The 26,268-nt window shown below is 47.5% G+C and overlaps 10 protein-coding genes across 10 annotated transcripts; 6 read left to right on the top strand and 4 right to left on the bottom strand.

The window, feature by feature from the left end:
* Positions 1–82: 82 nt before the first annotated feature.
* On the bottom strand, positions 83–2,375 carry N7519_006470 (Zn(II)2Cys6 transcription factor; the record flags this gene model as incomplete). Its single annotated transcript, XM_057293246.1, is given in 6 exon segments — positions 83–769; positions 865–1,323; positions 1,376–1,926; positions 1,976–2,112; positions 2,127–2,255; positions 2,308–2,375. The coding sequence occupies 6 exon segments, from the start codon at positions 2,373–2,375 to the stop codon at positions 83–85; spliced, it is 2,031 nt and encodes a 676-aa protein (XP_057148057.1).
* A 1,135-nt stretch (positions 2,376–3,510) lies between these two features.
* Positions 3,511–5,587, top strand: N7519_006471 (MFS transporter; the record flags this gene model as incomplete). The annotated part of the gene is made up of 8 exons (XM_057293247.1): positions 3,511–3,836; positions 3,894–3,947; positions 4,000–4,070; positions 4,126–4,337; positions 4,412–4,518; positions 4,575–5,107; positions 5,177–5,442; positions 5,516–5,587. The coding sequence occupies 8 exons, from the start codon at positions 3,511–3,513 to the stop codon at positions 5,585–5,587; spliced, it is 1,641 nt and encodes a 546-aa protein (XP_057148058.1).
* A 153-nt stretch (positions 5,588–5,740) lies between these two features.
* On the bottom strand, positions 5,741–8,174 carry N7519_006472 (uncharacterized protein; the record flags this gene model as incomplete). The annotated part of the gene is made up of 4 exons (XM_057293248.1): positions 5,741–5,943; positions 5,999–7,048; positions 7,105–7,545; positions 7,595–8,174. The coding sequence occupies 4 exons, from the start codon at positions 8,172–8,174 to the stop codon at positions 5,741–5,743; spliced, it is 2,274 nt and encodes a 757-aa protein (XP_057148059.1).
* A 2,430-nt stretch (positions 8,175–10,604) lies between these two features.
* N7519_006473 (uncharacterized protein) lies at positions 10,605–11,824 on the top strand (the record flags this gene model as incomplete). Its single annotated transcript, XM_057293249.1, has 2 exons — positions 10,605–10,746; positions 10,800–11,824. 2 exons carry the CDS (start codon positions 10,605–10,607, stop codon positions 11,822–11,824), a joined length of 1,167 nt encoding a protein of 388 aa, XP_057148060.1.
* Positions 11,825–12,679: 855 nt separating this feature from the next.
* On the top strand, positions 12,680–12,999 carry N7519_006474 (uncharacterized protein; the record flags this gene model as incomplete). Its single annotated transcript, XM_057293250.1, has 2 exons — positions 12,680–12,786; positions 12,840–12,999. 2 exons carry the CDS (start codon positions 12,680–12,682, stop codon positions 12,997–12,999), a joined length of 267 nt encoding a protein of 88 aa, XP_057148061.1.
* Positions 13,000–13,559: 560 nt separating this feature from the next.
* On the top strand, positions 13,560–15,472 carry N7519_006475 (putative acetamidase; the record flags this gene model as incomplete). The annotated part of the gene is made up of 5 exons (XM_057293251.1): positions 13,560–13,600; positions 13,654–13,825; positions 13,888–14,056; positions 14,117–14,587; positions 14,649–15,472. 5 exons carry the CDS (start codon positions 13,560–13,562, stop codon positions 15,470–15,472), a joined length of 1,677 nt encoding a protein of 558 aa, XP_057148062.1.
* Positions 15,473–17,444: 1,972 nt separating this feature from the next.
* Positions 17,445–19,307, top strand: N7519_006476 (uncharacterized protein; the record flags this gene model as incomplete). Its single annotated transcript, XM_057293252.1, has 3 exons — positions 17,445–18,520; positions 18,574–18,955; positions 19,038–19,307. 3 exons carry the CDS (start codon positions 17,445–17,447, stop codon positions 19,305–19,307), a joined length of 1,728 nt encoding a protein of 575 aa, XP_057148063.1.
* Positions 19,308–20,199: 892 nt separating this feature from the next.
* N7519_006477 (Helicase C-terminal) lies at positions 20,200–21,120 on the top strand (the record flags this gene model as incomplete). The annotated part of the gene is made up of 2 exons (XM_057293253.1): positions 20,200–20,482; positions 20,699–21,120. 2 exons carry the CDS (start codon positions 20,200–20,202, stop codon positions 21,118–21,120), a joined length of 705 nt encoding a protein of 234 aa, XP_057148064.1.
* A 483-nt stretch (positions 21,121–21,603) lies between these two features.
* N7519_006478 (putative MFS transporter Fmp42) lies at positions 21,604–23,757 on the bottom strand (the record flags this gene model as incomplete). The annotated part of the gene is made up of 3 exons (XM_057293254.1): positions 21,604–23,062; positions 23,123–23,285; positions 23,346–23,757. 3 exons carry the CDS (start codon positions 23,755–23,757, stop codon positions 21,604–21,606), a joined length of 2,034 nt encoding a protein of 677 aa, XP_057148065.1.
* Positions 23,758–24,381: 624 nt separating this feature from the next.
* On the bottom strand, positions 24,382–25,063 carry N7519_006479 (serine/threonine protein kinase; the record flags this gene model as incomplete). The annotated part of the gene is made up of 2 exons (XM_057293255.1): positions 24,382–24,856; positions 24,912–25,063. 2 exons carry the CDS (start codon positions 25,061–25,063, stop codon positions 24,382–24,384), a joined length of 627 nt encoding a protein of 208 aa, XP_057148066.1.
* Between the last annotated feature and the right edge of the window lie 1,205 nt (positions 25,064–26,268).

The following is a 26,268-nucleotide window of genomic DNA, read 5'->3' on the forward strand; positions in this document are numbered from 1 at the left end:
TCTGCGCCTAGCTGTTCCAACTTGATTCGATCGTGGCTTTCTCGTGTAATCGTTGATACATTATAAACGTCATAATACCCTTTCATGCGGTCCACAAAGAAAGGTTTGACCACGAGTATACCGAATCGGTAAGCGAGGGGTCGACCAAGTCAAAGTCGGCGTCCGGCTGGGCTAGAAACTCTTCCATGCTCTCTCCTAGAAACGCCATATCGTTCGTAGGGTTTGTCGGGGCAGAGGATTCATTCATGCCAGAGGCAGCGGTATTCCCCAAAAGCCCCAGCTGGTTAGGGGCAAGGACAGCAAGAGAGTCAGTCGAACTCTCTGCAACTCGAGATGACTCATTCTGGAGATGGCCGCCTTCTGACCCTCTTCTCCCATTCAAGCACAGCTTGACGCATTCTAAGTTATCATAGAATTCGGTCGCAGCGAGATTCCCGTGGCTGCTCATCGCCCGTAGAATTTCGAAAGCTGCCTCAAAAAATGCAAAGTCATTGCTATTCTCGGGGTATACCAGACTTGAAATAACCATTATCAGTGCCGAAGAAAAGAGATAGTGAGCATAGAAATATCCGAAGATTGGGACTGATCCGTTGGTCCATTCTTCCACGATCAGCGAGTGGGTATGTCTTGCAGCGTGAATACACGCATCACTGAGTGTTTTTAGAGTCTGGCGGATGTTCGTCTGGGAACTGTCCTCTGCAATGGACTCTGGGGATGTAGGTTGGATCAGCGCGTGCAGAAGGACCGGCCGACTGGCTAGCATTATACACTGCATTCCATTAGCTGACATCCATTCCGAGCTAGACTATCCACTTACCTGGTTGAATTGAAGATGCAGTGATATAACGTTCATCGGAATGGGACCGTCGCGGCTGAGCCGAAGTTGTGGGGAAGAGCACAACTCCACTCCTTGAGAGAGATGAGCAGCTTTTGCTCCCGCTGCAGGAAGGACTCCGCGAACACTTTTCGGCTGTACACACGATCAATGACCTGACCAGTGATCTTGGCCAACTCAATACTAGCGACGAGAAATTCAGTGTCGGGGGTATGATCGTTATGGATATCGCCAGGCACATTCGATGGCATGTCAACGTAGATGTCTGCGTCGGAAATTTGAATCGGCCAGCCGACCTTCGAGCCGTACATTCGGTCGAATACATATATTGCCCACCATAGTCTGGTCCGATGCTGACGCTGCACGGGGTCTGGGCACTTGCTTTCTGGGATGTTGTGATTCAGACCCACAGTCAACCCGAGACGCATGGCGCTGCCGACCAACAGAAATGCCGAATGGCGTCGGTTCAAGAAGAACGAATAGAGCGACTGCAATCATTAGTATATAAACACTGTACAGTGGAAGTGGTAAGTTGCTTACCAAAAGTAAAAGCGATTCAATATGTGCCAGGCTCGGCCGTTCCGGCAAGATAGGTATCATTGTCATCGCATTCACATAATAGGCCACGCCAGGGACGTTGCATTCAAGGCTCGGGATTGATCGCGCAGAATATACTTCTCCAAGAGCAAAGAGAGCAAAGAATTTACATGACAATACGGGATCGTCAAAGTTACTCTCTCGATAGGCCTCCTCGAGCTGGTCAATGGTCGACTTGCGAAGAACCAGATGATATACCCGCGTCACCTGATTGAACACAATTTGAATTAGAAGTCGAGCCTGGGCCAGGCTGGGCCATTGCATTGCGGGATTGCGTATTCTCATCAACGTAGCTTCTGGCGTGTATTGCGTCCGAGGCATGTGAGAAGTGGTCTCGCTCTTGGTAAGAACTTTTCGGAGCCTGGTGGCGAATGCCGTGCATGCTGCTTCACAGACGTGAATCGGTGGTAATGAAGGGTCGTATGGTAGGAACCATGCCCTTTCACCGAGCATTGGGTTCCGAACATGTGTATCTGCATCTGGTTCGTGTACATCTAGAAAAGGTCGTTAATGGGAGTCACTGGAAATAGTCAAGAAACACACCATCATCATGTACTTGATATTCTTTTGGCGTTAGGAAACTAGGTGATTGTGATAGTTGGCTACGCAAGCGCTGGTTTTCTGCGGCCAGTTCCTCAAGATAACTGGAAGATTTAGCCTTGCAATGGAGAAAGCCAAGCCTAGTGGAGCATACCTCTCGTGCACTTTAATTTGACGATCTCGATTGACATAGTGGCATTCGGCAGGACAGCCAGCCTGCCGACATTTAAGACACGGCTGGCCACCAGAGCATTTTATTTTGTGTGAATGGCACCTCCGGCAACTTTAGACGTCACATTAGCGGATAGACTTGGAGATAGGTTATCTGGACTTACGCGATGGACTTCTTTTTCTGTTTTCTGATGGCTGGATCACTGGTTGGAATATTTGATGAGGACTTCATATCTAATATAGCAGATGTAATTTTAGGAGATGAATGAAGTACGGAGGAATCTGACGGGAATTCAGACGATGTCGAGCGGCGAAATTTCATGTTGCCGAGCCAATCAACGTCCAAGATTCGACCCAGACAATATCTACAGCACAACCGAGTGAAAACTATCTGATACTAACGAAGAAGATAGTCCCCTATAGAAACAATCGTATATTGAACTGTATTACGAGATGAATAAAAAGCAGGATGTGTTTATACTTTCCCTATGCATAATAGATGGTATGAAATATGCAAGTATCCAGATTCGGAAACGGCGCAAATACCTGGTAACACATGTATATATCCAACGGAGTGTGACGGTGTAGACAATGTGGAGCCTATATGGAGAGAAAAGTGTTGTACGTTGGGTCTGGAGTGGAGGAGATGGGGGACAAAAGAGAAGAGAGAGGAGCGAGTAGAGATTTAACTGGCTAGATGGTGTTGAATCTATGGGGCCTGGGGCACCCAACAATTATATACTGCCATGTGGGAGATTATCACAGCATTTAATGTGCAACACAACGACCTAGGTCTGGAGATATGCGTAGTGGTGAGCTGCGAGGGTCATAAACTCACTAGACGAAAGAGAAATGGCAACACCAACTTTTTTGTAAGATCATCTCATGGAGACAGACGTTAGAGAATAGAGTATCCTTAATAGTCTACCATTGAGATTCCAGGGTTTATATCTTGTCCTCGGGTCTATATAAACTGTAATTCAACATTATATGCGCTCATGAAGTTGTTACACAAAGCATCGGTATTGGTTGATCTTTCAGATCAACATATTCTACGTTCGATCTTTATATAATTTCCAGATGCCTCGTTGTACAAATTCCAATGGTACCGAACTATGAAGACTGTGGTTCTGCAAATTCTGCAAATCTTGCATATAATGCAAGGGGTGGTTACACTGATCGCCCGGATTTGCCTTAACAATGATGGCCTGCGTACATCGTACACCCTATATTCGCCATTTGATATGAAGTGATGTATTCTAGACTCGGACGATCATAACCTAAGGTTAGTTATAATACCTAACCATCTTCTTTGATTTATCCTCAGTTATTCTATAAACTAATAAATTATCGGCTTCGAAGTAGATATGGACACCATACGCGAGTCACCTTTGGGTCAACTTTTACGAGCGATTACCGGGAATAAGATTCTACTTTATCCGGAGGAAAAGCCCGGATTTGTTCTACCGGCGAATTTAGAAGAGAAAGGACACCCGATTGAATCCGATCATAGTCTTAGCGACTCCCCCATAACTCCAGCGCCGGCTTCGTACTTCCCGCCGGGTGCCAATTCGGAGGGAGGACACACGCAAGATGATACGAACAATATAGTCGGTTGGTACGGACCAAACGATCCATCGAACCCGAGAAACTGGTCGTCATGGAAGAAAAGACTTGTTACCTTTCAGATATGGTACATATCACCTCACATTATACCTTTGCATGCAACAGTTTGACTAATTCCCGATAGTTTGTATACATTCGCCATATATTCTGGCTCATCAATCTATGTGCCAGCCGAACCGTAAGCTCGAAATCCCACAAGAAGTGCACCACCGCGACTAATTGCCCAACAGCCAGGTAATGGAATATTTCCAAGTCAGTCAGACGAAGGCTTCATTGGGGTTGGCATTATATGTCTTAGGCTGTAAGTTCCTACTACACCTTACCAAGGATAAGTATTAATAGCTCGGTTCTTCTAGATGGCCTGGGTCCGTTGCTCTTCTCGCCCATGAGTGAGGTTCCATTATATGGTCGCAACATCCCGTATATTACCTCCTTCATCATCTTTGTTATACTATGTGTCCCCACCTCTTTGGTAGACAACTACGCCGGCTTTATGGTTCTCCGGCTTCTTCAAGGCTTTTTCGGGAGCCCCTGCCTGGCAAGTGGTGGTGCCTCGATGGGAGATATGGTTCGTGCAAAAATGCCTCTTAGTGTGAGAGGGTGTATTCCTTCTTCTACTAGAGCTGATCAAACACCGGATAGTACTCGGATATTTACCTACCGCTAGGATTGACCAGCTGGGTTGCTGCGGCGTACGGTGGACCAGCACTTGGTCCGGTTTTGTCGGTCTTTTCAATCGCCAAAAAGGGGTGAGGCTCCCAATTGATATTGTGTGTATCATACCAGCGGCTGATTGTATCGTCAGATGGCGGTGGGCAATGTGGGAAATTCTTTGGATGAGTGCACCCATCCTTATCCTTATGGCCTTCTGTCTTCCAGAGACCTCGGCCGATAATATCCTCCTCCGCCGTGCACAGCGACTACGCAGAGTTACTGGGAACACAAAGCTTTTCTCGCAATCCGAGATTACGCAGAATTGTCAAAGATTTTACAACATGCTTCTTGACTCTCTAGTTAAACCTGTCGAGATAATGGTTAAAGATCCGGCCATACTGTTCGCCAATGTCTACACCTCCTTGGTTTATGGAATCTACTACTCATTCTTCGAGGCATTTCCGTTGGTCTATCCGGCCAAATATGGGTTTGATGCTAAGGATGTTGCGCTAATCTTCATCTCAATCGTTATTGGCTGTGCGATTGCAGTTGTTGTCTATATTGTGTATCTCTATACTAGTCTCATGCCTGATCTAAAGGCCAACGGCAGACGTCCACACGAGCACCGCTTACCCCCTGCTCTGTTTGCTTCTTTTGGTCCAACAATCGGACTTTTTATTTTCGGTAAGTAGAAGCACTCCTTTCAAGGTCGGCCTTATATTTCATATTATTAGACTGACTCTTGTCGTTTAGCCTGGACTACCAATGGAAATATCCATTGGGCTGTTAGCGCCCTCGGTATTGTCCTATATGCAGGATCTGTCTTCATCGTGTTGCAATGCGTACTTGTCTACCTGTCGCTTGTGTACCCAAAGTATGAAGCTTCACTATTTGCAGGAAATGATATATCACGATCTGCGGTCGCGTTCGCGTTCATCCTTTTCTCCCGGTTCATGTTCATTGACCTTGGGATTGGCAAAGGGGTGACTCTGTTAGCTGGCTTGAGCGTCCTAGGAATTGTAAGTCTCCTCTTATTCAACATGTGCCACAATTCAGATATGATGGTCATTCCCTATACTAATTTACACCCAGATTGGCATGTTTATTCTCTACATTTGCGGTGCAGGTCTCCGTGCTAGATCTAGATTTGCAGAGCATAGCTAAATAGGGAGTGGCGATAACTTTCGGCTTTACTTTCGGTCTCACTTTTGAAATATATCAGGAGCGGCGATACGCACAATTTGTGGTCTCGGATACAGATACATCGCTTTAAAAATAGAACTCGAAAAATTATATTATCTAACTATACATCTCCACTCAAGGCAAATCGAAAGACATAAGCTGTTGGGAAAAAGTATGATCCAAGTCTGCGACCATATCATCTAGTGAGGGAGTATTCCATGTAGGCGACATTGGCGCTAAAGGATCTATAAATGACTCCGGGGTCTCAAGGTATTCAAGTTGGTCTTGGAAGAATTCCGGTTCGTTGGGTTGCTCCTCACACATGTCTATCCCGCAAGCTTGAATCCGAATTAGTCAGTAGTGTTGTTGTAAACCAGGAAGGGTTCTTCATACCAGAGTCCAGTTCTGCATCTCGCTCAAGTGAATCACACAGCTTGTGGAACTGTCTTGCCAACTGCGCCCGTGACTCGGCGACAGATTCGACTGCTGTCGCTCCATGGGAACCAAGAATGCAATTAATTTCTTCGCTCACTCTCTCGTTACTCCAATCCAGATGGCCAGCCAATGCCTGGCCTATAGCACTGGAAACATCACACCAGCTGTCCTCGGTACGGCCCGCTTTTGCCGCATGATATTCGTTCGCTGTTTGTTTGGCATCGTAAAACTGCGGTTCTGGATGTTCCCAGGCATTGGAACAATATGTATCGTACCTCTCACTGGGTCCTTCGGGAGTTGTAGTGAAGCTGCTTTCCAGTCCGACCTGTGACAGGTTGAGAAGGTTCGAGGATGAGAAGGTCTTTGGCCATCGGAGAATTTGCGGGAGACACATAACTAAATCTCCTGGCTGTACCACAATCTCCTGGGCCTCACCAAATACTTTGTATCCATTTCCACACTTTAATTCTAATGAACTCTGCAGCCATGAGTTCAGCTGGCGATGGAACCCTGGAACCAGTCGGATCTTATGTGCAGTCTCATATGTCGGGAAGACGACAGTGCTTTGGATGTCGCTTGTTCCTTCCCCTTGAACCAGTGACTTAATACGGTCGATTGGGACACCGAACCCTATATCGTCGGTTTGAAAAACAGTGTGTTGTTGATATTCGGCTGGGCGATGAATGAGTTTCGAATTTTGGTCCGGTCTGCATGCGACGAGAACAGCATAATATGCCGGATCCCGTTGTACCATTTCAGATAGCATCCCGTAGCACCGCTGAATCGTGTTTTGATCGATCAAATTGGTATATTCTTGAGCGGCGTTTCTGTTGAGGTACTTTCGGATCCGTTTGAACACACCAAGCTCTTCCATGTAGGAGAAGAAGCCGGGAATATGGAGAAATCCATCCCTTTGCCAACGCCACCAAGCATCGGCAGACCCAGTATAACGACATAGCAGCTCTGTATTGGAACAAAGGATGGGAGCGGAGGTAGAGGGTTGATCGCCTATCAATAACCGTACGTTAGCAAATGTTTGACAGCGGCTGAACGTAGGCACGTACCGATAGAACTATAGCATTCACGCCAGCAGAAGGCTTCCAGATCCTGAATTGCTTTTGTTCTATTTCTATCGCACGGATCCTCTCCGGGGATAAACTGGGCGAGTCGCATTAGGTGGTCGGAGCAGAAGCTACCCCACGACATTGTATATGCCCAGTCCACCAATGCCGTCAGAAGCTTCTTATCAAACTTCGCTTCGGGAGTAGATATTAGGGCGATGAGTGGCAAGCATATTGGAATACATCCACAGCATTGCCACTCATCTGGCTCTTTGTTGGTTTGTAATGGTTGCTCAGGCGAAACTCCCAACGACAGCGGTGTGTCGGGGAGGGACAACGCTTCTGGATGGATGGTGGAAGGCGTGGAGCCAACATCAGCCCCACTATCAGGGCCTTTGCTTTGAGCCGCGCGAGAAGAGGTTCGGGATTTTTTTGCTTGAAATGCTGTAAGCAACGTCCTTAGAGGGTTCAACTGGAGAATACCATCACTTACATTCGCGTGTTGCCAAGCGTGTCTGTGGTATCCCTAAAGTCTCCAATGCCCGTTGGACATCACTTGCCATGAGGCGATTCCTAGTGCGTCCGCGTTCTGGTCTGTTTTTCATACTTTCTTCGAGAAGTGAGACAGACTCCAAATGACCCCGGTGCTTGCTCAAGCAGGCTATCAATGAAAGTAAATGTTTGCTCCAGGTTAAGGGGCGAGTATTTATCGGAAGAGCCTTGTCATAGGGGACCTTCCAGTAGCGAAAGATTGTTTGGATACTTGATCGTTTTGCTAGCTCCGATTTCTTATGTCGCTGTACTATTGGTCGTACAGTTTCGGTATATCCGATAGCCTTTCGGTACTCGCTGAGGCTCTCATATCTCGTAGACCAAAGATCATTCTGACATATCCAGTGCCAAGCGGCACTGATAGATGAAGCAACACGCTCATCGATTTCGGAACTCCTCGTCAGAAGCTCAGTTAAGACGTCCAAGTGCTTATGCTCAGGTTTGTCACGTAATAGAGTTGCGATAAAAGCTTCGGAGGAGTATTCTGTATCACTCGAGATATCTCGTGCCGCATGATCCATGTTGAAAATATTTGAGTTTCGATCTTCATAAGACCTAACGTATGTGGGCTGATCGTCTCCTTTGGCTGTTTTGCTCTTGTCTAGAGACTCTGTCTCCGTTTATATATACCCATAGCCTCAACTCGATTTGGGGCATTGCTTCCCTACCTCGCACCCTCCGCCTGGCTATCTGCAGGGCACTTCTTTGAGTTGCTACACACGTCATATTTGGCGGGTGGTGGTTGCCATCCACGACGAACCATTCATCTCCTGGTAATATATCCGGTGCTATGACGCTTGGCTGTCCAGGAAGATGATGAAAGTTATGCTGGCCAAAGCTCTTAGCATGATGTCTGACAAGATAAACATACTTAAATAGGGCAGTTCACCGGCACTTCATACCCGTCATGAGGCACATTCTGGTGGATCTTGGGCCGGTATATCCCGGTCAACCCTACATTACCTTCCATCGACTCAAGCCATTGGAGGGGAACGGGGAATATAAATTAACAAATGGTAGATTCCTTGTCTATTACTTAATGTTAACAACACGGGAAGCCCGGCGCTATACGCATACTAGCTTCCGAAGTGGATAGATCGACATTGGTTGGGAACAAGTGGTGTCATCGTACTGCATTAGAGTTACTCTGGTATGGTTCTATGCGTGTCAGACTGTGAGCTCAGGCCTGTAACATGGAGGAACAGGGTAATTCCAAGCTTACCAAGCCCCGATCCCCTTTTCTTACTGCTTTTGATTATAGTTCCTACCATCCCACGGACACTATTGTAAACCATAATGTCTGTTCCATACTTCTGTCTACTGCATGCTTCCCGTAGTGGGGCTGGAGCGATTGTGATTGATGTGTTTATATATACAGCTACCAGCATATATTCAACAACGAATGGTTCATTTACCTGCTTTATGCAGTACTTCTTTTTCCTGGTTCGCTTGCTTTAACCCAATCGAAGGCGCTAAAGGGAAGGTGCGATATACTATGCGACATATAGATGCATCAATGGGAACGATAGATCGATCTAGATCTAAGCAGATGGAACGTCAGCGGCACCATGTTGTTACCTTTCTCGTATTAGCAAAGATATCATTGATTCTCTTCGGCCTCATGCTTCGTTCATTAATCATCTCACAACCGGACACAGTCTCATGCGTTTCTTCAAGGCGTTGACGCAAGAACGGTCCACTGATCTACATGCTATTACATCTAGGAAAGGAAAGCTATTTCCCTGTTTGAGGTCTGTATCTTAGATGTCAATGCTCTATCTCCGAGGGGGTTGGTGGTTCGAAGGTAACACAACTTGGATCATTTTGCTTGGTCCCCTTCCAACGTTATGGGTTTTAATTAAACGACAACGCACTGCAGGCCTGTATGGGGCCCAGTTTACGGACAAGCAAGGAGTAGAATTCGTCACGATATACACTGCTCCTCATTGGTGGGACTAACTACCCTCACTACTTAATGTCCTCGGGTGCATGCTGCATACATGCAAGCTCTAACACCTCACCAATATTATTATTCGTATGTTTATGAGGTGTCCTTTTCCGCTTGTTGTTATATTCTCATTTCACTGTTACGCTCCCAGGCCTCCTAAAAAAAAGAAGTAAGTAACGTTCAATTGACCGTACCATAGTAGAGGTCAGGTACATACCACTGAACATCCCACAGAATAGAATCGTAACCAGTTATAGCTATATATACTGAAAGCTAAAGTAGAATGTGACGAGGAAACCACAGACTCTAATGACAAAACGGGCGAGTCACTCACGTATTTCAGTTTTTCACATGCGAGCCACTACCAATGAGCCTCTGCAAACATACATACTTAGGTAGCAGGTGCAATAGACTACTACCTGATATGTCAACAACGGTGGTCTATATAAACCTTTTCTTTGCACCTGAGGGTTTTTGTACGATATCTATCCTCTTTAAGGGGTTCGAGAACTGTACGAAATTGGTGACTGGGATATATATATTTTTGGCCTCGAGGGAGGTAATTTTCGATTTCTTGAGAATCGATATGTACTGCTAACAATGCTTATCTGCCAATAATTGGAATTAAATCAGGTTGAAATATAAAGCTATCTTCTATTATACTATAAGTTCTGTAGATGGCAACTTTCCGCTAGAAGTGTTTTGGCTGCAACTTCTTCTCGGCTAAGATCGGGAAGATGTGCGTTTGCCGACTACCCTCCACATCACGCAGACCGTATTTGCTCTTTTTCTGGGATTATTTGAGAATGGAAGAAATCTAAACTGATTGGATGAACCGGTGAATTCAGTGTCCGGTATAAGAAGAATTCAATTCGGGAAAACGATAGTTGACCGGCACCTCCGAAGTAGAATAAAACACAAAATAGTATTTAACCAATGCATGTCATAGGTACATAGTGTAGCTCCAGGGCTACAGGCTGGGTCAACTAAACACACGCACATGATGAAGTTCTCGAATGTAGAATTTGTTGTTAATAGCTCGTCTGACTCGGCAACTTTCAAGACCCACGACACAATCAATGGCGAAATCGTTTTTACACCTCATCAAAAAACCAACATTGAAGACATAACTATCACATTCAAAGGTACGCGAGCGATGGAAGTAGCACTTCCATACTGATATTGACACGGCCAACAGGCATGATGCGAGTCGAAGTCGAGAACATGAATACCCATCTGGCTTTACCCTTCAATTCACTCCAGAAACCCTTCCTAAGCATGGATATGCCCATTTACGACTACTTTGGGGACACAAATACCCTGAAACCCGGCAAGGGTTATCGACTCCCCTTCAAGTTTATTATCTCCGAGGAACTTCCCATCCACGCCTGTCGTCACCAATGCGCCAATCACCAAATCCAACAAGAACATCTGCAGCTACCTGGAAGTCTCAGCTACCATTCCACGAAATCCCACAAATCACACGACATGTCACCAGAAATGGCGGAAGTGGTTTACAGTATCAACTTTGCACTGTGGCAGCGAGATGGCAAGGCAGGAAGGTCGAAAATTCTGGAAGCAACACATCCCGTGCAAATCCTCCCAACGCGAAACGAACATCCCCCAATACTTGTCTCTGGAAAGAATAAGTATTATCGACTCAGAGCGGAAAAGTCTCTCTCCACAGGGATGCTGCGACATTCACGTGGCAAACTCGTTGCCTGCTCTACCCAACCACCGGCTATCCAGTTGCAAAGTCTCCAGCCAACGAATACAAACGCGTCAACTTCTCTGAAGATCGATCTTCGGTTTGGTGCTGCTCGTTTAGTCCAGTCGCCACCAAGTGTTCTCGCCGTCGAATTTCAGTTACGGGCAATGACATTCTTTGGGCTGGAAGCATGGCAAGATCATCCAGACCTGACTGATGTTTCTACATGGGGTTTACGACGAGACTTCTGGTCTGATTATGTGGCATTGACACCGATTAATGAATTAAATTTGGAATGGAAGTCACAAGAAGAAGGGGACCGCACGATCTTCACTGCGTCGATTGAGGCTTGCGTTTCACTGCCTACCCATCGACGCTATCCACCTACTTTCCATTCGTGTTTCGTATCTCGGGTCTATGCCCTGAAGGCAACGTTGTTCTATCGAGCACATGGAAATGCTCTGGGTAGATCATCTATATCGGTTTCTGTTCCAGTCGAGATTTGTACAGCATGACGAGATAACCCGGCGGCGACAGTGTACCACGTACGGATCACGTTGCGCTTCCAGATTAATCGTTCAGACAATGCCATCCCAGTGCCATACAGTTACCCACGTGAAGCAGGTTCTGAAAGTGATATCAGATACAATCCGTTCTTCACACTCTACTCCGTACCACAACGTCCTCTTGGATCAAGAGTTCAAATTAATGTTGTTGGAAGCAAATCCCGGACTGCATTCCTAAGCCCTTGTCTACCAATCTTATTACTTGAATGTCAACGATCAACAATTCCATCGCTGACGAATCTCTCATTTGGGTTCCACATTTGTTCCAACATTCCACGATCGACATGCCATCTACGAACCGACATTCAGCCAAAACAATACCCAATGTCAGTAGCTGCCAGCCTTCCTTTTCTTGCCCATGGTCTAGGCGCGGCTATTTTTTTACACAAATCACCACCTAAACAGGCTGCCGATCGTGGTTTGATCGGTATCCCAGACCTCGAGGGAGTATGTACATGTGTCAGTAGTGAGAATTCCACACGCGGCATTTGACCGCTAAGGCCCCTCTATTGAGAGGATAAGTGCAGCTCGTACCCCTAGCCTGTGTTGTGAAAGTTGGCGTTTCCTTACTGCTAGCCAGTGAATTGCTGCCCATCTTCAATCACCACTCCGACCAAATACATCGAGGTCCTTACCTATTGGACGCCTCTTCAATTCGATTACTTGATACAATCGCATCTTCAGTCACCAAGGGTTGGGTTCTTCTCAGCCTGTCACCCGTGGACACGACCATCCCTTGGGTCATCCAGTCAACCACAACACAACCAACGCGTCCGCTTCGGTTCGATAGAACACCTTACCATCATGGCTCTTGTTCGAGACCCATATTTCTGGAAACGGTTCTCAACTGCAGTCCACATGGATGAAGAGCTAAGAGCAGTTGACCAGGGCACACAAACAAAACAATACGCGTAAGACAACCTTATCTCCCATATCTTTTGCGAACCTCAGCTCACCCCGACAGGGCATCATGGCTATCCCAGGAAAGGCGAAAGAGCAGACGTTCCATTATCTGGGGCGTTGTTATTTTCTTTGGTGTGGTGCTCATCATCATTATTAGCGTGGTTCTATGGTGGCTTTCTAAGAACAACTGGCTCCAACCTCGGCCGGATACCACCCAATAACCAGCTTTGGCTAGTGAGAGGCGTTCTTGTTTAAAATTTGGCGTTTATCTGGAGTTTGCATGACATTGGAGATATACCCGCCGCGCCTCCAAATGGCGTTTGGCATTTTGCTTAGATAGCTTTTACATAGAACTGCATACAATGGACAATTTAAATCATAATCATACATCGCTATCTCGTTTATCTCGTTTATCTACGACCCCAAGGCTATGTATAATATACTTCACCTAAAGCGCGTGCACTTGCCGTAACAGGGATAGTGTGTCTGGGCTGTGGCTTCTTATCTCTACTGTGGTGAAATCGCCGCCGGTGTTCAGTCGCCAGCATTTAGTGATTTCATTCAAAATTTAGCTATTCAGAACAGAAAAGCAGACATTAGTATACGTACATAAATTATATCCATACAAATATAACTTGTATCATCGAAATGGGAAGGTTGTCAGGTGTCCACGGTTAACCTCGGTGCTAGCCGTATCGCATTCTCCACTTCTCCAATTCCCCCGCATATAAGACCCCAGACCCCCCCGACTTCCCTTCTCTTCCTGTACCCCACCGACATTATGCTTCCTCCTTTTGATTACTTCGAATACCGCCGCATAAGGTAAATTGTCTTTGTCCTTTGCGGTTTACTTCTCCTGGAGCTAACAATTACAGGAACCAAAAACAAAGCGAGCGAGAACTCCGCTTTACGGGTCTTTCGCACCAGTATCACCTCCGAATTATCGCCCAGGACCGGAAGATCATTGATCAACCTATCGAGGAGCTTGTTCACGATGTTCAAGATTCAGCTGTCTCCCCACTCGATATCCTCCGCACATATGGAAAGGTAGCCAAAAGGGCTCAGGAGCGGACCAACTGCATTACCGAGGTGATGCTCCCCAAGCCGAGTCGTGGCTGGAGTCGGAGATCAACCTGAAGGGTCCATTGGCCGGTATTCCGGTCTCATTGAAGGACTCTATTAATGTCAAGGGATTCGATACAAGTGTTGGGTATGCGTCTCTGGCCGGAAATCCTGTTATGGAAGATGGGCCTATGGTGAAGCTCTTGAAAGACGCCGGTAAGACCATGATTCTTGATACAGATTCTTTCACAGATGAATTGATACTAATTTTTACAGGCGCTGTCCCATATGTGAAGACTGCTCTGCCAATCACACTGCTCTCTTTCGAGTCATCTAACGGGCTCTGGGGTCAATGCCGCAATCCGCATGTCCCTGCATACTCGCCTGGTGGCTCAACCGGCGGGGAGGCAGCGTTGCTAGCGCAGGGTGGCCGTATTGGTATTGGATCTGATGTTGCTGGCTCAGTGCGCGTTCCTGCCGCTTGGAGCGGTATCTATTCACTACGCTGCAGCACTGGCCGATGGCCCAAGGGTGGCGTAAACACCAGCATGCCCGGTCAGGAGGGTGTTCCTAGTGTGTTTAGTCCTATGGCCCGTACATTGGACGATTTGACTTACTTCACTCGTGCAATTATCCGTATGGAGCCCTGGAAATATGAGCACAGTGTGCACCCCATCTCTTGGCGCAGCGAGGTCGAGTCTGAGGCTCAAAACAAGCCTCTTCGCATTGGTCTGATGACCTCTGATGGTATGTATCCAATCATTCCAACCTCTCAAAAATGAAAGTCAGTTACTTACAAATATCTCAGGCGTCGTGCCCCCGACTCCAGCCATTGAGCGCGCCATCGCAACAACCGTGGCTGCCCTCACCGAAGCCGGCCACACCGTATCAGAAATCACCACCCCACCCAACGCAGACCCCTTCACAGGTCTGAACCTCGCCTCGCAACTCCTCAACTCCGACGGCTGCCACCACTTCAACGCCAAGCTCAAGAGCTTCGAACCATCTGACCCAGGCGCCAGCCAACTCTCCCGCATCGCCCACCTTCCCCGTCCGCTCCGCTACCTCTACTACCTCTACGTGCGCTACATTCGTCGCGACAAGGTCTCGGCCACTCTCATCCGCGACTTCGGCCCCAAGTCTGCCGCCCAGCTGTGGACTATAACCGCCCAGCGCGAAGCCTTCCGGGCCGTCTGGCACAAGTGGTGGGACGCCGAGCCCCAGCAATATGATTTCATCCTGTGCCCTGTCAATGCTACCCCAGCTCTGCCGCACAATGCCATGCACGATGCCGTCTCCTCGTGCGGTTACACCTTCCTGTGGAACTTGCTCGACTACTCCGCCGGTGTTATTCCCGTAGGACATGTAGACCCTATCCGTGACGCCCTCGCCGCACCCTATAAAACCGCTCTCAAGCGTCTGGGCTGTGACCACGGCATTGCGCGCGGTGCGTGGAAACACTACGACTCGGCCAAGATGGCTGGCCTCCCCACTGCTGTGCAGGTCGTCGGTCGCCGCTGGCAGGAGGAGCACGTCCTCGGTTACATGGCTGCTGTGGAGAAGGCTCTGGAACAGTATACTGATCCGCAGACCGGTGAAAACTGTCGCTATACCCTGTTGGAAATTGATTAAGTTGGACTAGCCGTTGATTCGACGGGGAAGTCTTCCGGACTAGTATATTATCATATCTCCCTAGATTACCCGTTAGTACGTGCATGCAGTTACCTAGTTCGTATCCGGTATAGTTTCATATGTTATAGGATGATTGGGCTTCTGGAGCCGAGACAATGAAATCGTTCGAGTTCTACGGAGTCGCCGAATATTTAATTTCGTTTCTTTTATTTTTCCGTCTCCCACTACTCCTGTTAAGTGCAGTGTAACAGTGCAATGCGTGTCGGTGTTAGTTGCGGGAAGATCGTCTCTGTGGGGATTATTCTTCTGGGTTTCGTGCGCGTCGATCTGCACGGGGAAGACTTCGAGATCTGCATTTTACGTCTGTCCCTAACACATCTACTGGTTATTTCGCCTTTTCCTAACTCCTCCGCACTCCCTAACTCGATATTAATATATTAAATGGATGCTCTAATTAAATAAAATCAAGTCACGATCGCCGATGTAACACTTTATCTTAGTCAATGCAAACCCTGCTGTCAGAGCGCGCTAACCCTACCTGTCCGTATCATGCATCATGCCAGGCTAAACTAGCACTACTCGGCTGTGCATTGTCTGAGACTCTCGAGCCTTTCTTCTAGTAATATAATTGGACGCTAAATATGAGATATTCGGCTCTGCGCATATTCCGACACCGGACTTAACTGGGGTTTTAGTCACGAACTGTGGGCTGGTGGACCCTAAGCAAACTCCTTGTCTGTATCCTCGATGCCTACAGGTGGAAAAATGTCGCTGAAGAAGTTCGTGCGTTAGTCGGGAGGTATACATAGTAATTGTTGGAGGTTTCGGCCGAAGGGGATGTGATGTCCGTGTACGGAGTAAGTAACTAGTAGTTCACTAATTGGGGCTAGTTGAGAAGCACATGTTGTCTCATATTATGGGCTTGCATCGTGGAGATAACGACCAAGTTCTATAATAAGGGCCTAGAATGAAGACATACGCAGTTTGACTGCACAAAGAGGCTAATAAAATAGTTTATCTCTGTCTAGACTATATAAAACACAGTAGGTAACTACAGTTACTGTTTCCATATATCTACAATAAGTAGATTACAGCATAAAAATAACCTCGCGATCGACGGGGTTCCACCCATCAGAACCACTTTTTTTACTTCCTTCTCGTATGTACGAACTGTCAAAAACGGTTAAAGCCCGTTGGATCGCTATTTCCGTCAAGCTTTGACATATATAACGCCGTAATAGTATACCTCATCTGCCTGGTTTCATCTCTTGGCTGATTGAATTCCGTCGGGAACTGCATGGTAATACAAAATATGTGTGGCAATAGTGTCCACGATACTGGAATTCCTGGGGAATGAGGGGATATTACTCGGGGCCATGTAAGACCGAAAGGAGCAAACCCCCCATGAAGGAATCTGCATATCCAACGGAGTTCTTTTCCTGAAACCTTAGCAGGGTTTGAGATGAGAGGTGTTTACTCCGTACTCTCCGTAGATCTAATATTTTAGTAGAATACTCCGTGCAATATATGTGCATAATACTATTGGCAGTCTAATGCAGAAGACTCCACCAGATCGTCAGAAATGCACGTAATAGTAATCGAAAATTTGAATGAAACTAAATTAATATGAAAGAAATTCAATGAACAGCAGAATAACCGAATAATCGAATAGCAACTAACATAAAATCACATAAAATCACATAAAAAGAGTACAAAAGTACAGTTGATCTGCGGTCACGGGGGCTTCCCGAGCTTCCTTATTTCCTCTTTACCCATATTTTCCCCACTCCAACTTCAAAGAGCTGAATCCACTCAGACATAAATGGGATGATCAAGATAGAGAGCTCTATCGAATATCAATGCCCATCACTTTTAATCTACTCGGGCACCCTCCTTTCCCTTTCTGAAGATCATGCAGGATAGCTATCACATACATCTCTCACCGCTTACCGAGCTGGTGATATGATCTGAAATGGCGTCAAGAAAGAAACAACCTGCCAAAAAGAAGGATGCCATCCATTTTGTCAATGCCAGACCCTCCTCTGAGACCGAGCGATTGAAAGCCCAGCGTCTGGTGCGTGCGCATGTCGGACGCTGGATTTCAGAAACAAAGGACCGATCCGCAGGCGAATCCTCCAATCCGCGTGCTCGAGCTGCCCGCAATGCCGTTCCCCCTATACCCATCATTGACCGCGCCGGCCCCGGGCCCTCCTCTTATGCCATCGTTTCGCGTCCCTTAAGCTCCCATCGCGGGAGCAATCACGGTCAAAGCTTCTTTGCGCTCGACTCCCGCTCCAACCAGGCTGTATACCGAGGCTCGCCGTTTCCGCCGTCTCACGCCAGCGATAGCAGTGATAGCAGTAGCAGCGACGATGCGAGTTCCGTGACCGGATTGTCCTCGGAGGCATTCGCCGTCATCCGGTTCAATGATCGCTCTTCTCCTGAGCGGCTTGAACGCAATCTCTCTGGAGTCATTGACCCATTCGCCACATACCCCGCCCCGAGGCACTTCGAGCCAGATATAATCAACCTGTCAGAACGCTACCTCACAGGTGTTGTGTGGCCGGGACTCGCTCCACGACCAAAGAATGTCAAAGCTGCGGCTAATAAGTGGTTCGATCTCTCCATGGCGGACCCGGCTTTGTTTACAGCGTTCATGTTTGGTTCGCTGTGTCACCTCCGTGTGCAATGGCAGAATAACTGGGTGCCGGGTACGGTATTTGGTCCGAGGGAACGTCGCGCGCTGCAGCTGTGCGAAATGGAATCGATCAAGCTGATCAATCAGGCTGTTCGCGACCCCGATCGCGCGATCAGCGACGCCGTCCTCCTCAGCGTCATTTGCATGGCTCATCATCAAGCAGAGGAGAAGTCGGCACAACAGCACCGCCGAACACCATTTAATCCGCCTTTCCCGCGACTACAATGGATCGATGTCTACGGGTGTCTGCCACCGAATATGATCCATATCAAAGGATTGTTGCAATTAATCAAACTTCGAGGTGGCTTGGCAAATATCCCCACAGAGGGTCTGGCCGCGACAATTTCTTTGTATGTCTCGATTTCTTTTTCTTTTTCATATTGATTGTACTGACCACCCACAGCTCGGATATCATGAGTTGCAGCGTCCTCTGCATCCATCCATGCTTTGATTTCTGGCCCCTCGCCGATAGCCGATTAGGTTGGTCCATCCAAGAACTGCTCGGCTTCAGCCCGTCAGACGTCGACCAGGGATTCGCCCGTTTGCAGGAAATTGGCGCCACCCGACAAATGGCGGAAGCTTTTCAAGCGGTGCACACTTACATCGGGATCATTAAAGCGAGCCCGAACTCAACCAAGGATGTCCCTTTGCTCAACGACCAACGCAACATAACCCAACATACTCTCCTCTGTCTGTCTCCGGCCTCAGACCTTCACGCCTTCTTCTCGCATCCCACGCATGCCGCCACCTACGAAGCCTGCCGTCTAGCGGCACTAGTCTTCGGGGTCGGCGTCATTTTTCCCAATCCCCGCACAGAATACTCCCCTCAATACTCTGGCGCGCCTTATCCGGTCCGTCCTACTCCAGCCTAGCTCCACAGACCTGTGGTCTTCGCCATCCACACGTCTCCCTCTTATCTGGGTCTTGACCCTCGGCGGTATCGCAGCGAACGATACCCCCGAGCGCCCCTGGTTCGCCTCCGCTCTAGGAGATATAACGCGCAGGACTGGCTTGAACTCATGGGCCAGCGTCAAAGCCGTCCTCGCATCCATGTTATGGTACGATGCTGCCTGCGATACCGCTGCGGAGACTCTCTGGCAGGAGAATGCTAGCAGGTACAGCTATGCCAGTCAGTGAGCAGTCCCAATTCTACCGTTGGGAATTCTCCGAACTTCGAGGAGTGCGAATGAACCCGCTTCCTCTCCGGATCTACCGTCAGCTGCAATGACGCAGTCCAGCTTCCCTATGTCTCCCTACCACCGTCCCTCCTATCTCATTCTCACTATCGTTGTCATGCTCGGTTTTCTTTGGAATGGATATATGGAAAATATTTGGCTTTCTTTCCCGGGATACATACCACAATCACCAGCAACATGCTTCAAATTGGACATGGGGCATACATAGATATACCCGGTGATTTCGACCACACCGGATATCGGTTCTGCTGAAACGTGCTGAAAATCGCCGTGCTGTGAAACCCAATCACTGTCACCCGATCCCCGGGTCCGGGGCATTACTCTTTCTTCCTTTTTTTGGATTGCACAGGATAAATGGATCCACCTTGGGTCTGTATTTGGATCATAATATTCCCCGACATAGGCTGTGGCTTTCTCACGCCTTGTCGCCTTTGGATGTTTGGGATACATCCGTATATAGTACATCTCTGTTTGGATCGGAACCATTAGAGATATAATACATAACATTCTAATGTTTTCATCGCAAGTCACATTCAGTCTTGCTATATTTGGATTGGATCGTTTTCCAAATATCCTCATTTCTCCTATCCACATACCGGATACACGTATGAGATAACATCTTCATATGCAACCGCATTCCACTTCATATTAATCCTAACTACGGCACTGTATACCTAGCTGCCAGTGCGCCGTATCGTGTTTTGCCAGCAGAACATTTCATAAACTAGTATTTGTGTGTCTTATTGACTATAGAAATAGAGATCTCAGGCCAGAGTAAGGAGACCTTGCAGGAAAACCGGCAGAATCGAGCAGCTTAGGCGATCCTGAAAGTTATGGCACTCTGGGGAGAATGGGACGTTATTTCAGCCGATGAACGCAAAGGAAAAAGCGCGGCATTGGGAAAGTTTGCGGCCGAATTTGATATCCAGGTGCCTGTGAAAATTCCTGTTAACGGCCCGGTCCCGACATTTGGGCCGCTCAGTGATCTTGGCGAGTCGCGACTTGAGACCTATAACCGCGCCTGGGAAATCATGAGATACCTTTCTAGTCTCATGCGAAAGGCCCGAGATGAGGGGAGAAGACTTTGCTTTATCAGCGGCTCGTCCAAGGGCTCGGGTTGGGGGGGGAGGTGGGGGGGGAGAGAGCGGGAGCCAGTTACTGAATCCACCTAGATTCCGTGGATGAACCCCCCAGACGGCTCCTGCGACAACATCATCACGCGAAGGCTTCCTGGATGATCGTCACTCAGCATCTGCAGAAGAAGAGGCCATATTATGGCCAGACGTGGACATCCATATGGTGTGCAACAAGTATCGCCAATTGACGGATCAGACGCGCTTATACGTACCCTACAATCTGCCAAATCTCACAATATTTCAATCCCCACCGAGGACCAACTTTTAGACCGGGATCTCCCAGGATTTAAATCCGGGGAAAGCTTTAGAGACTACCTTCGGCATTTGCTCAAGTGCGGTGAAATCAGGATGTGCGTGACCAGTTTCGAACTCACGTACATCGTCCGCAGTACCGACGTCAAAAGAGCGCTGGACATACGCAGAGCCCGCTGGAGTGAGATCCAGAGAGTGTTGGGTGAGCATGGGAGCCACTTCGACTTCGTGATAATGTTAGAGGTTGAAGCGATCGACGACCAGGATGACGAGGCACCTCTATTCGAGGCTGAATACACTTTCCCTACGGTCCGCGAGACCGTACCAGAGCAACTTAAACACCGTGGAAAGGATGCCTCTGACTAAAGCTCAAGTTGCAGAATGGTTCTACAGCTGTCACATCTGTGACTCATGGTTTAGTCTGTAAGCCAGGGCCCTGGAAATTTGGAAACCGGCTCAGAGCTTTTCAAGCGTTAGTCGATAAAATGAAACGGACATTGCAACGGTGTCTACCATTCAAAGCAAGAGGAGATTGTCGTGCCTTGGTCATGGCCAATGAATAACCCGGTTGGTAAGCGAGTATTGCATCGTCTAACTGAATGGTACGTTCACTAAGTCAACTCTACACTTATATCAGACTTCTAACTCCGCTAGGTCGGAACTATAACCCACACGTATACCCCAAGCAACAACAAACGATACCCTACCGGTTACAATGACGACCTGTGTTTGATTTAGGTCATTCGCTTCCTGATGTGGTCAGCCCTCCTGGCTACATATGTATCCGTATATACACAACGCAAACAAAGCAGTTAAAAATGCTGCCTATGTCATATAAAATACACAAGGTCACGCCCCATACCCTCTCCCAGGTACTTCATTCCTCAACAACGGCTCCCTCTCCCTAACAACCTGATCGCCATCACCATCACCCCTTCCACCCAAAACACCCGTCTGATAAGTAACAAATCCAACAAGCCCACCCCCAACACAAGCAACCAATACCGTAAGCCCAACATTAACAGGCACCGGATCCCCGCTCCAAACCCTCAACGTAAGCGCATCAAGGCCCGCCTGCGCAAAATTCCCAACACCAGCAAGACAAATAATAAGCCCGTACACCTTGCCAAACGTCGCAAACCCGAAAACCTTAGCCGCGTAATCCGACACAGCAGTGTAATAAAACGGTCGATACAACACAAACAGAACGATATTCCCATACGCCGCGATGACATGCGGTATGCACCCCAACACGCCGATGAGAGTTGCAAACACGACCAGGATGAATAGCACGGTGCGTGTCTGGAACATGTCGAGGAATGTCCCGATAAACGGCACGGATATCAGTCCGCCGATCGGTAGGAGGATGTCGAATGTTGCGTTTATTTGTGCTGCTGTTTCGCTGGAGAGGAGGTATGTGTATTGGGAGCGTAGTGTTGCGACGAAGTAGTTTATTCGTAGCATCATTAGCACTGTGAAGGCGGTTATTAGTGTGAACCATGGTGTGCGGAGTTGGTATAGTGCACTGTGGCCGTGGAGAACGCCCCAGATTCCGCCGGGAGCAGGATTGGGGGTTGGTTGTTGGTGCGTGTGGGAGTGCGGTGTTGGAGCTTCGTGGGTTGCTGTGGTTTCCGTGTTGATATTCGTGTGGAAGATGGAGTTGTTGATCGTGTTGCCGGACATCACGGATGCTGTGCCGTCGTCTAGTAAATCTTGGATGTGGCTGACGATGCTTTGGCGATGGAGTCGTCTGTCCATGCGCTGGCGCTCGCCCTCGCTGCGGTCGTTGACGGTGTCGTCTATGCGATCGTGCATTTCGTCTACGACCTGCGCTTCGGCGTGTTGCACGAGCTCGCCGGCGGTTTTGTAGGATGTTGGTGGCATTATGAAGATTTGTGCTGCGGTGATGAATACCGGTACGATTAGGTACGCCGCGAAGAAATTGCTGACTGATACGAAGCCCTGGGTGTGTTCGTTTAATAGCCTGAAAAGTAGGAATAGAGCACTTGAGGCATCGAAGGCGCCTGTCAGCATTGATAGGATCAGGCCAGATCGTGTGGGGAATGTGTTCGATAGATGAAAGGACGGAATGAATACGAACGGTCCACCCAGTGCTAGGAATAAGTAACCGGGGGTGTATCCATCGAATGGAAGTTTGTTGGCTGTCCCGAAGAGTACTGCTCCTACGGCGAGACAGATACTGCCGGCGATCCCACAGACTTGGGGTCCATACGCGTCTAGGACTGTTCCTACGGGTAGGGCTGAGACATTGGTTACTACAGCGGCGATGGTGAACATCAGGTTTAGACTGTTACATGTAAGTACGAGATGTAATTAAGAAATATTTCCGATAATGAGAGTAACATACCGGATCTCTTGGCCGTAGCAGACATTGACAGCTTTCTCAAGCTCCGCCTCGGAGCAGAGGTTGCGATATACTTTCTCTCTAATAAGGATGGGCTTGAGAGCTGCAAAGCCGAAAACCACCCCGGCAGCCAGGAAGCAGTATACAACTGCCGTGCAGATCTGGGCTTTTACAAGTTAGCGTATCCCTCTATATGAAAAAGAAGATTATAATTCCATAAACCTACCAACTCTCCTAGCAGCGCTCACTTCATAAGCACCAGTAGTATCAGCCCAGGGATGCTTCCGAGCAACGGTTGTCCCCGAATCCTCATGCACAGTCCGCTCAACAGATCCCAGCCCCTGTGCTGAGACCGAACCCACACGTTCTCGGGTAGTTGTCGGTGAGAGACCCAGAAACGAGGGTCCGAAAAAAGATGATCGATCGTCCTGTAGACCCTCTGGGCTCTCGTTCCAGCCTGGCCCCGCATAAGGATTGAAATTCAGTCTGCTGTATGTGGAGGGGAATGAAGATGCCACAGATCCTTCGGGCAGATCTTGGTAGGCGTCCGGATCTGAATCGTCGGATTCGGGGTGGCTGAGAAAGGCCACGGGGTTGCGCTCCCATCCTTCAAGGAAGGAGATGCGGTTTAAGGACATTGCTATGGCATTATAGTTTTGGGATAAAACAAATAAGTCTCAGTGTAGTAGTAAGTAGTGCAGCTGTGCAATTCAAAACTCCCCAGGAGCTACGAGGCCAACAAGGACCAGTCATGATAAGAAACTTGGAAGTTGGACACACGCCAGGGCGATAACGCCTAGGCTTATCGGTGGGTCAATGCTCTGGGCAGAGATTTGGAAACCCCCGCGCCCGGGCCCGCCTATGTTTGGCTTACATAAACATTGTTGATTATGTCATGATATTTACAAATTACCTAGGTAGAAACTTCCAAGGTTGGAAGTGTTGCCGGAAATGCGTGAAATGAGGTAGATTTTAATTTGTGTACAAGTCTAATTGAGAGATAGTCCTGAATGGGATATTGCGTAGGGACTCGGGAAGAAAGGTATCAGACCAAAACCATGACCAATAGGTACATACTCGAGCGGAAAGAGTACATTATATACATAGAGTGCGAATAGCATGTTGCTTTTTAGATATCTCCGAAGTGCTTTTGACGAATGCGCTCCATTTCTAGCTCCCGTGGCATAGGAACAAGAAATTTATCAATTTCATGGATCTAAAATGAGTTCTGGGGATTAACTTGGCAAGCTGCAGTGTATTCCCTAAGATGGGTACCAACCAGCGGTTTCCCAGTCAACAAACCCAACAATATCATCCCCACGGGCTAGAATATTAAGACTGCTAAGGTCACCATGAGTGAATACTATGGGCCAGTCTCTGTCGTGTTCCCTGATAAGCTGCTGAACTTCCAGGTCGAGCCTTAGATCAAAATCCATTCCATCTCGTAGATGTCGATGAAAATCTTGGACGCTGCTAAAAGGGCCAAACCGTAGGGAAGCACCTGGTAACCGGCAATCAAAGAGCGTTCCGCCGTCAACAGAACCAACACCCATCCCTTCCGCGGGTTCGAGCTCACGCATCTCCCCGATCATCTTCTTCAACTGGGTAAGAAGCTTCGTCTTGGACTTTTCACTTCGATAAACCCAGCGAGTGCCATCATATCGCCTTTGATTCTTTCCATCACGATATATGTAGAACCGCCATGCATAGCACCTTGGGGACTGGGCTAGAGGTAGTCTGCGAGATGAAACGCATAGTCGCTGCTTCGGATAGATGTATGCGCGACCCATACTTGACGCAAACTCGATCTGTCAACATAAGGACGCTTCCGTTAAAGGGTCGGAAAGCCTTGAGGGCCGCAATCGCCAAAAGTGTTGAATACCGGTAGAAAGCACTGTCATTGATCAGACTTGCATGTCTAGAATCAGAATGTTGCCAGGACATTTTTGAATCAGAGGGCCTAAAAGTAAGTCATTCTTGAATTTGGTAGATTGAATGAGCAAAGCCACTTGGGCAATATTTCCAAGCAATTGACAACAAAACACATCAACAATATGAACCTTGGAACGCCAAATGGCTTGGCGGTGTGGATGCATTGGTGCCTCATATTTAAGGCTACTAATATCTGTCGGAATAGATGCATTGGCATACCGGCATACCGGAGGATCCATTGATCCTATGCATTTTGTAATTTTAGATTAGTAATCGACGGCCTATATAAATTGTTAGGAAAGTCGATATAGCAATACAGAGAGTTGAATACTATTGATTGGACCCTATATTTTTACAATACGGCCTACGCCGACAGTTATAAGCCCGGTTCGTACTAAATGAGACTACTATAGTTAGAATATAGTATCTAGCCCGCTACTAGAAGCGTCTCGTAACCTCTAAAGCTATCCTAAAGCTATATAAGCTACCTCTGAATCTAGTAATAGAGGTAGTATTAATCCTCTCCGCTATAAAGGGCGAAAAACTAAAGGACTCGCTATAATAGCGTACCTGGTTTATAAAGGTATAGCTATATACTATATAAAAGAACGTATAGGATCTATATAATCTAGATCTTATCTCGTTAATAACCGATCCCGCTAATAAACGGCCCGAGCCTTTTTAAGAACCGGTAGAACCCGAATACCCCGAGGAAGGCGATAAGAAGGACCGAAGGATCTAGCGAGACTATATAGATATATATAAAGTGAAGTATATAAGGTGGGAGAAGTAGATAAAAGGACTAAGCGATATAAATGAATATATCCTTATATACCTTAATCTAATCCACTATCTCTCTCTAGTTATATATTATACTCTATATAATAGGCTCGTATACTTAAAGTCTCGCTTTATCCGATCGACTGCGTACGAAGAAGAGATCTATATAAAATAGAAGGTTTTTATAATATAGAAGCCGACTAGGGATATCGAGGAATAGCTTTAATAGTAGAACTTATTAAGAGAGTAAGCTATTAGCTTTAGTATTAATAATAGAGATATAAATAGGGATTTCTTATACGTTATAAAAGAGGTACTCCCTATCTAGTAGTAAGGGAAATATTAGGAGATTATTATAGATAAGAAAGTATACGATACTCGAGATCTTCTCGAATCATTCCGTGCTATAAATCGTAAGATAGGTATTTAGACTATAA

The sequence above is a fragment of the Penicillium mononematosum genome, assembly GCF_028829835.1.
Source record: "Penicillium mononematosum strain IBT 11891 chromosome Unknown utg000003l:1.0-8172316.0:1.0-8177699.0, whole genome shotgun sequence".
In the NCBI taxonomy this organism is placed as follows: Eukaryota; Fungi; Ascomycota; class Eurotiomycetes; order Eurotiales; family Aspergillaceae; genus Penicillium; species Penicillium mononematosum.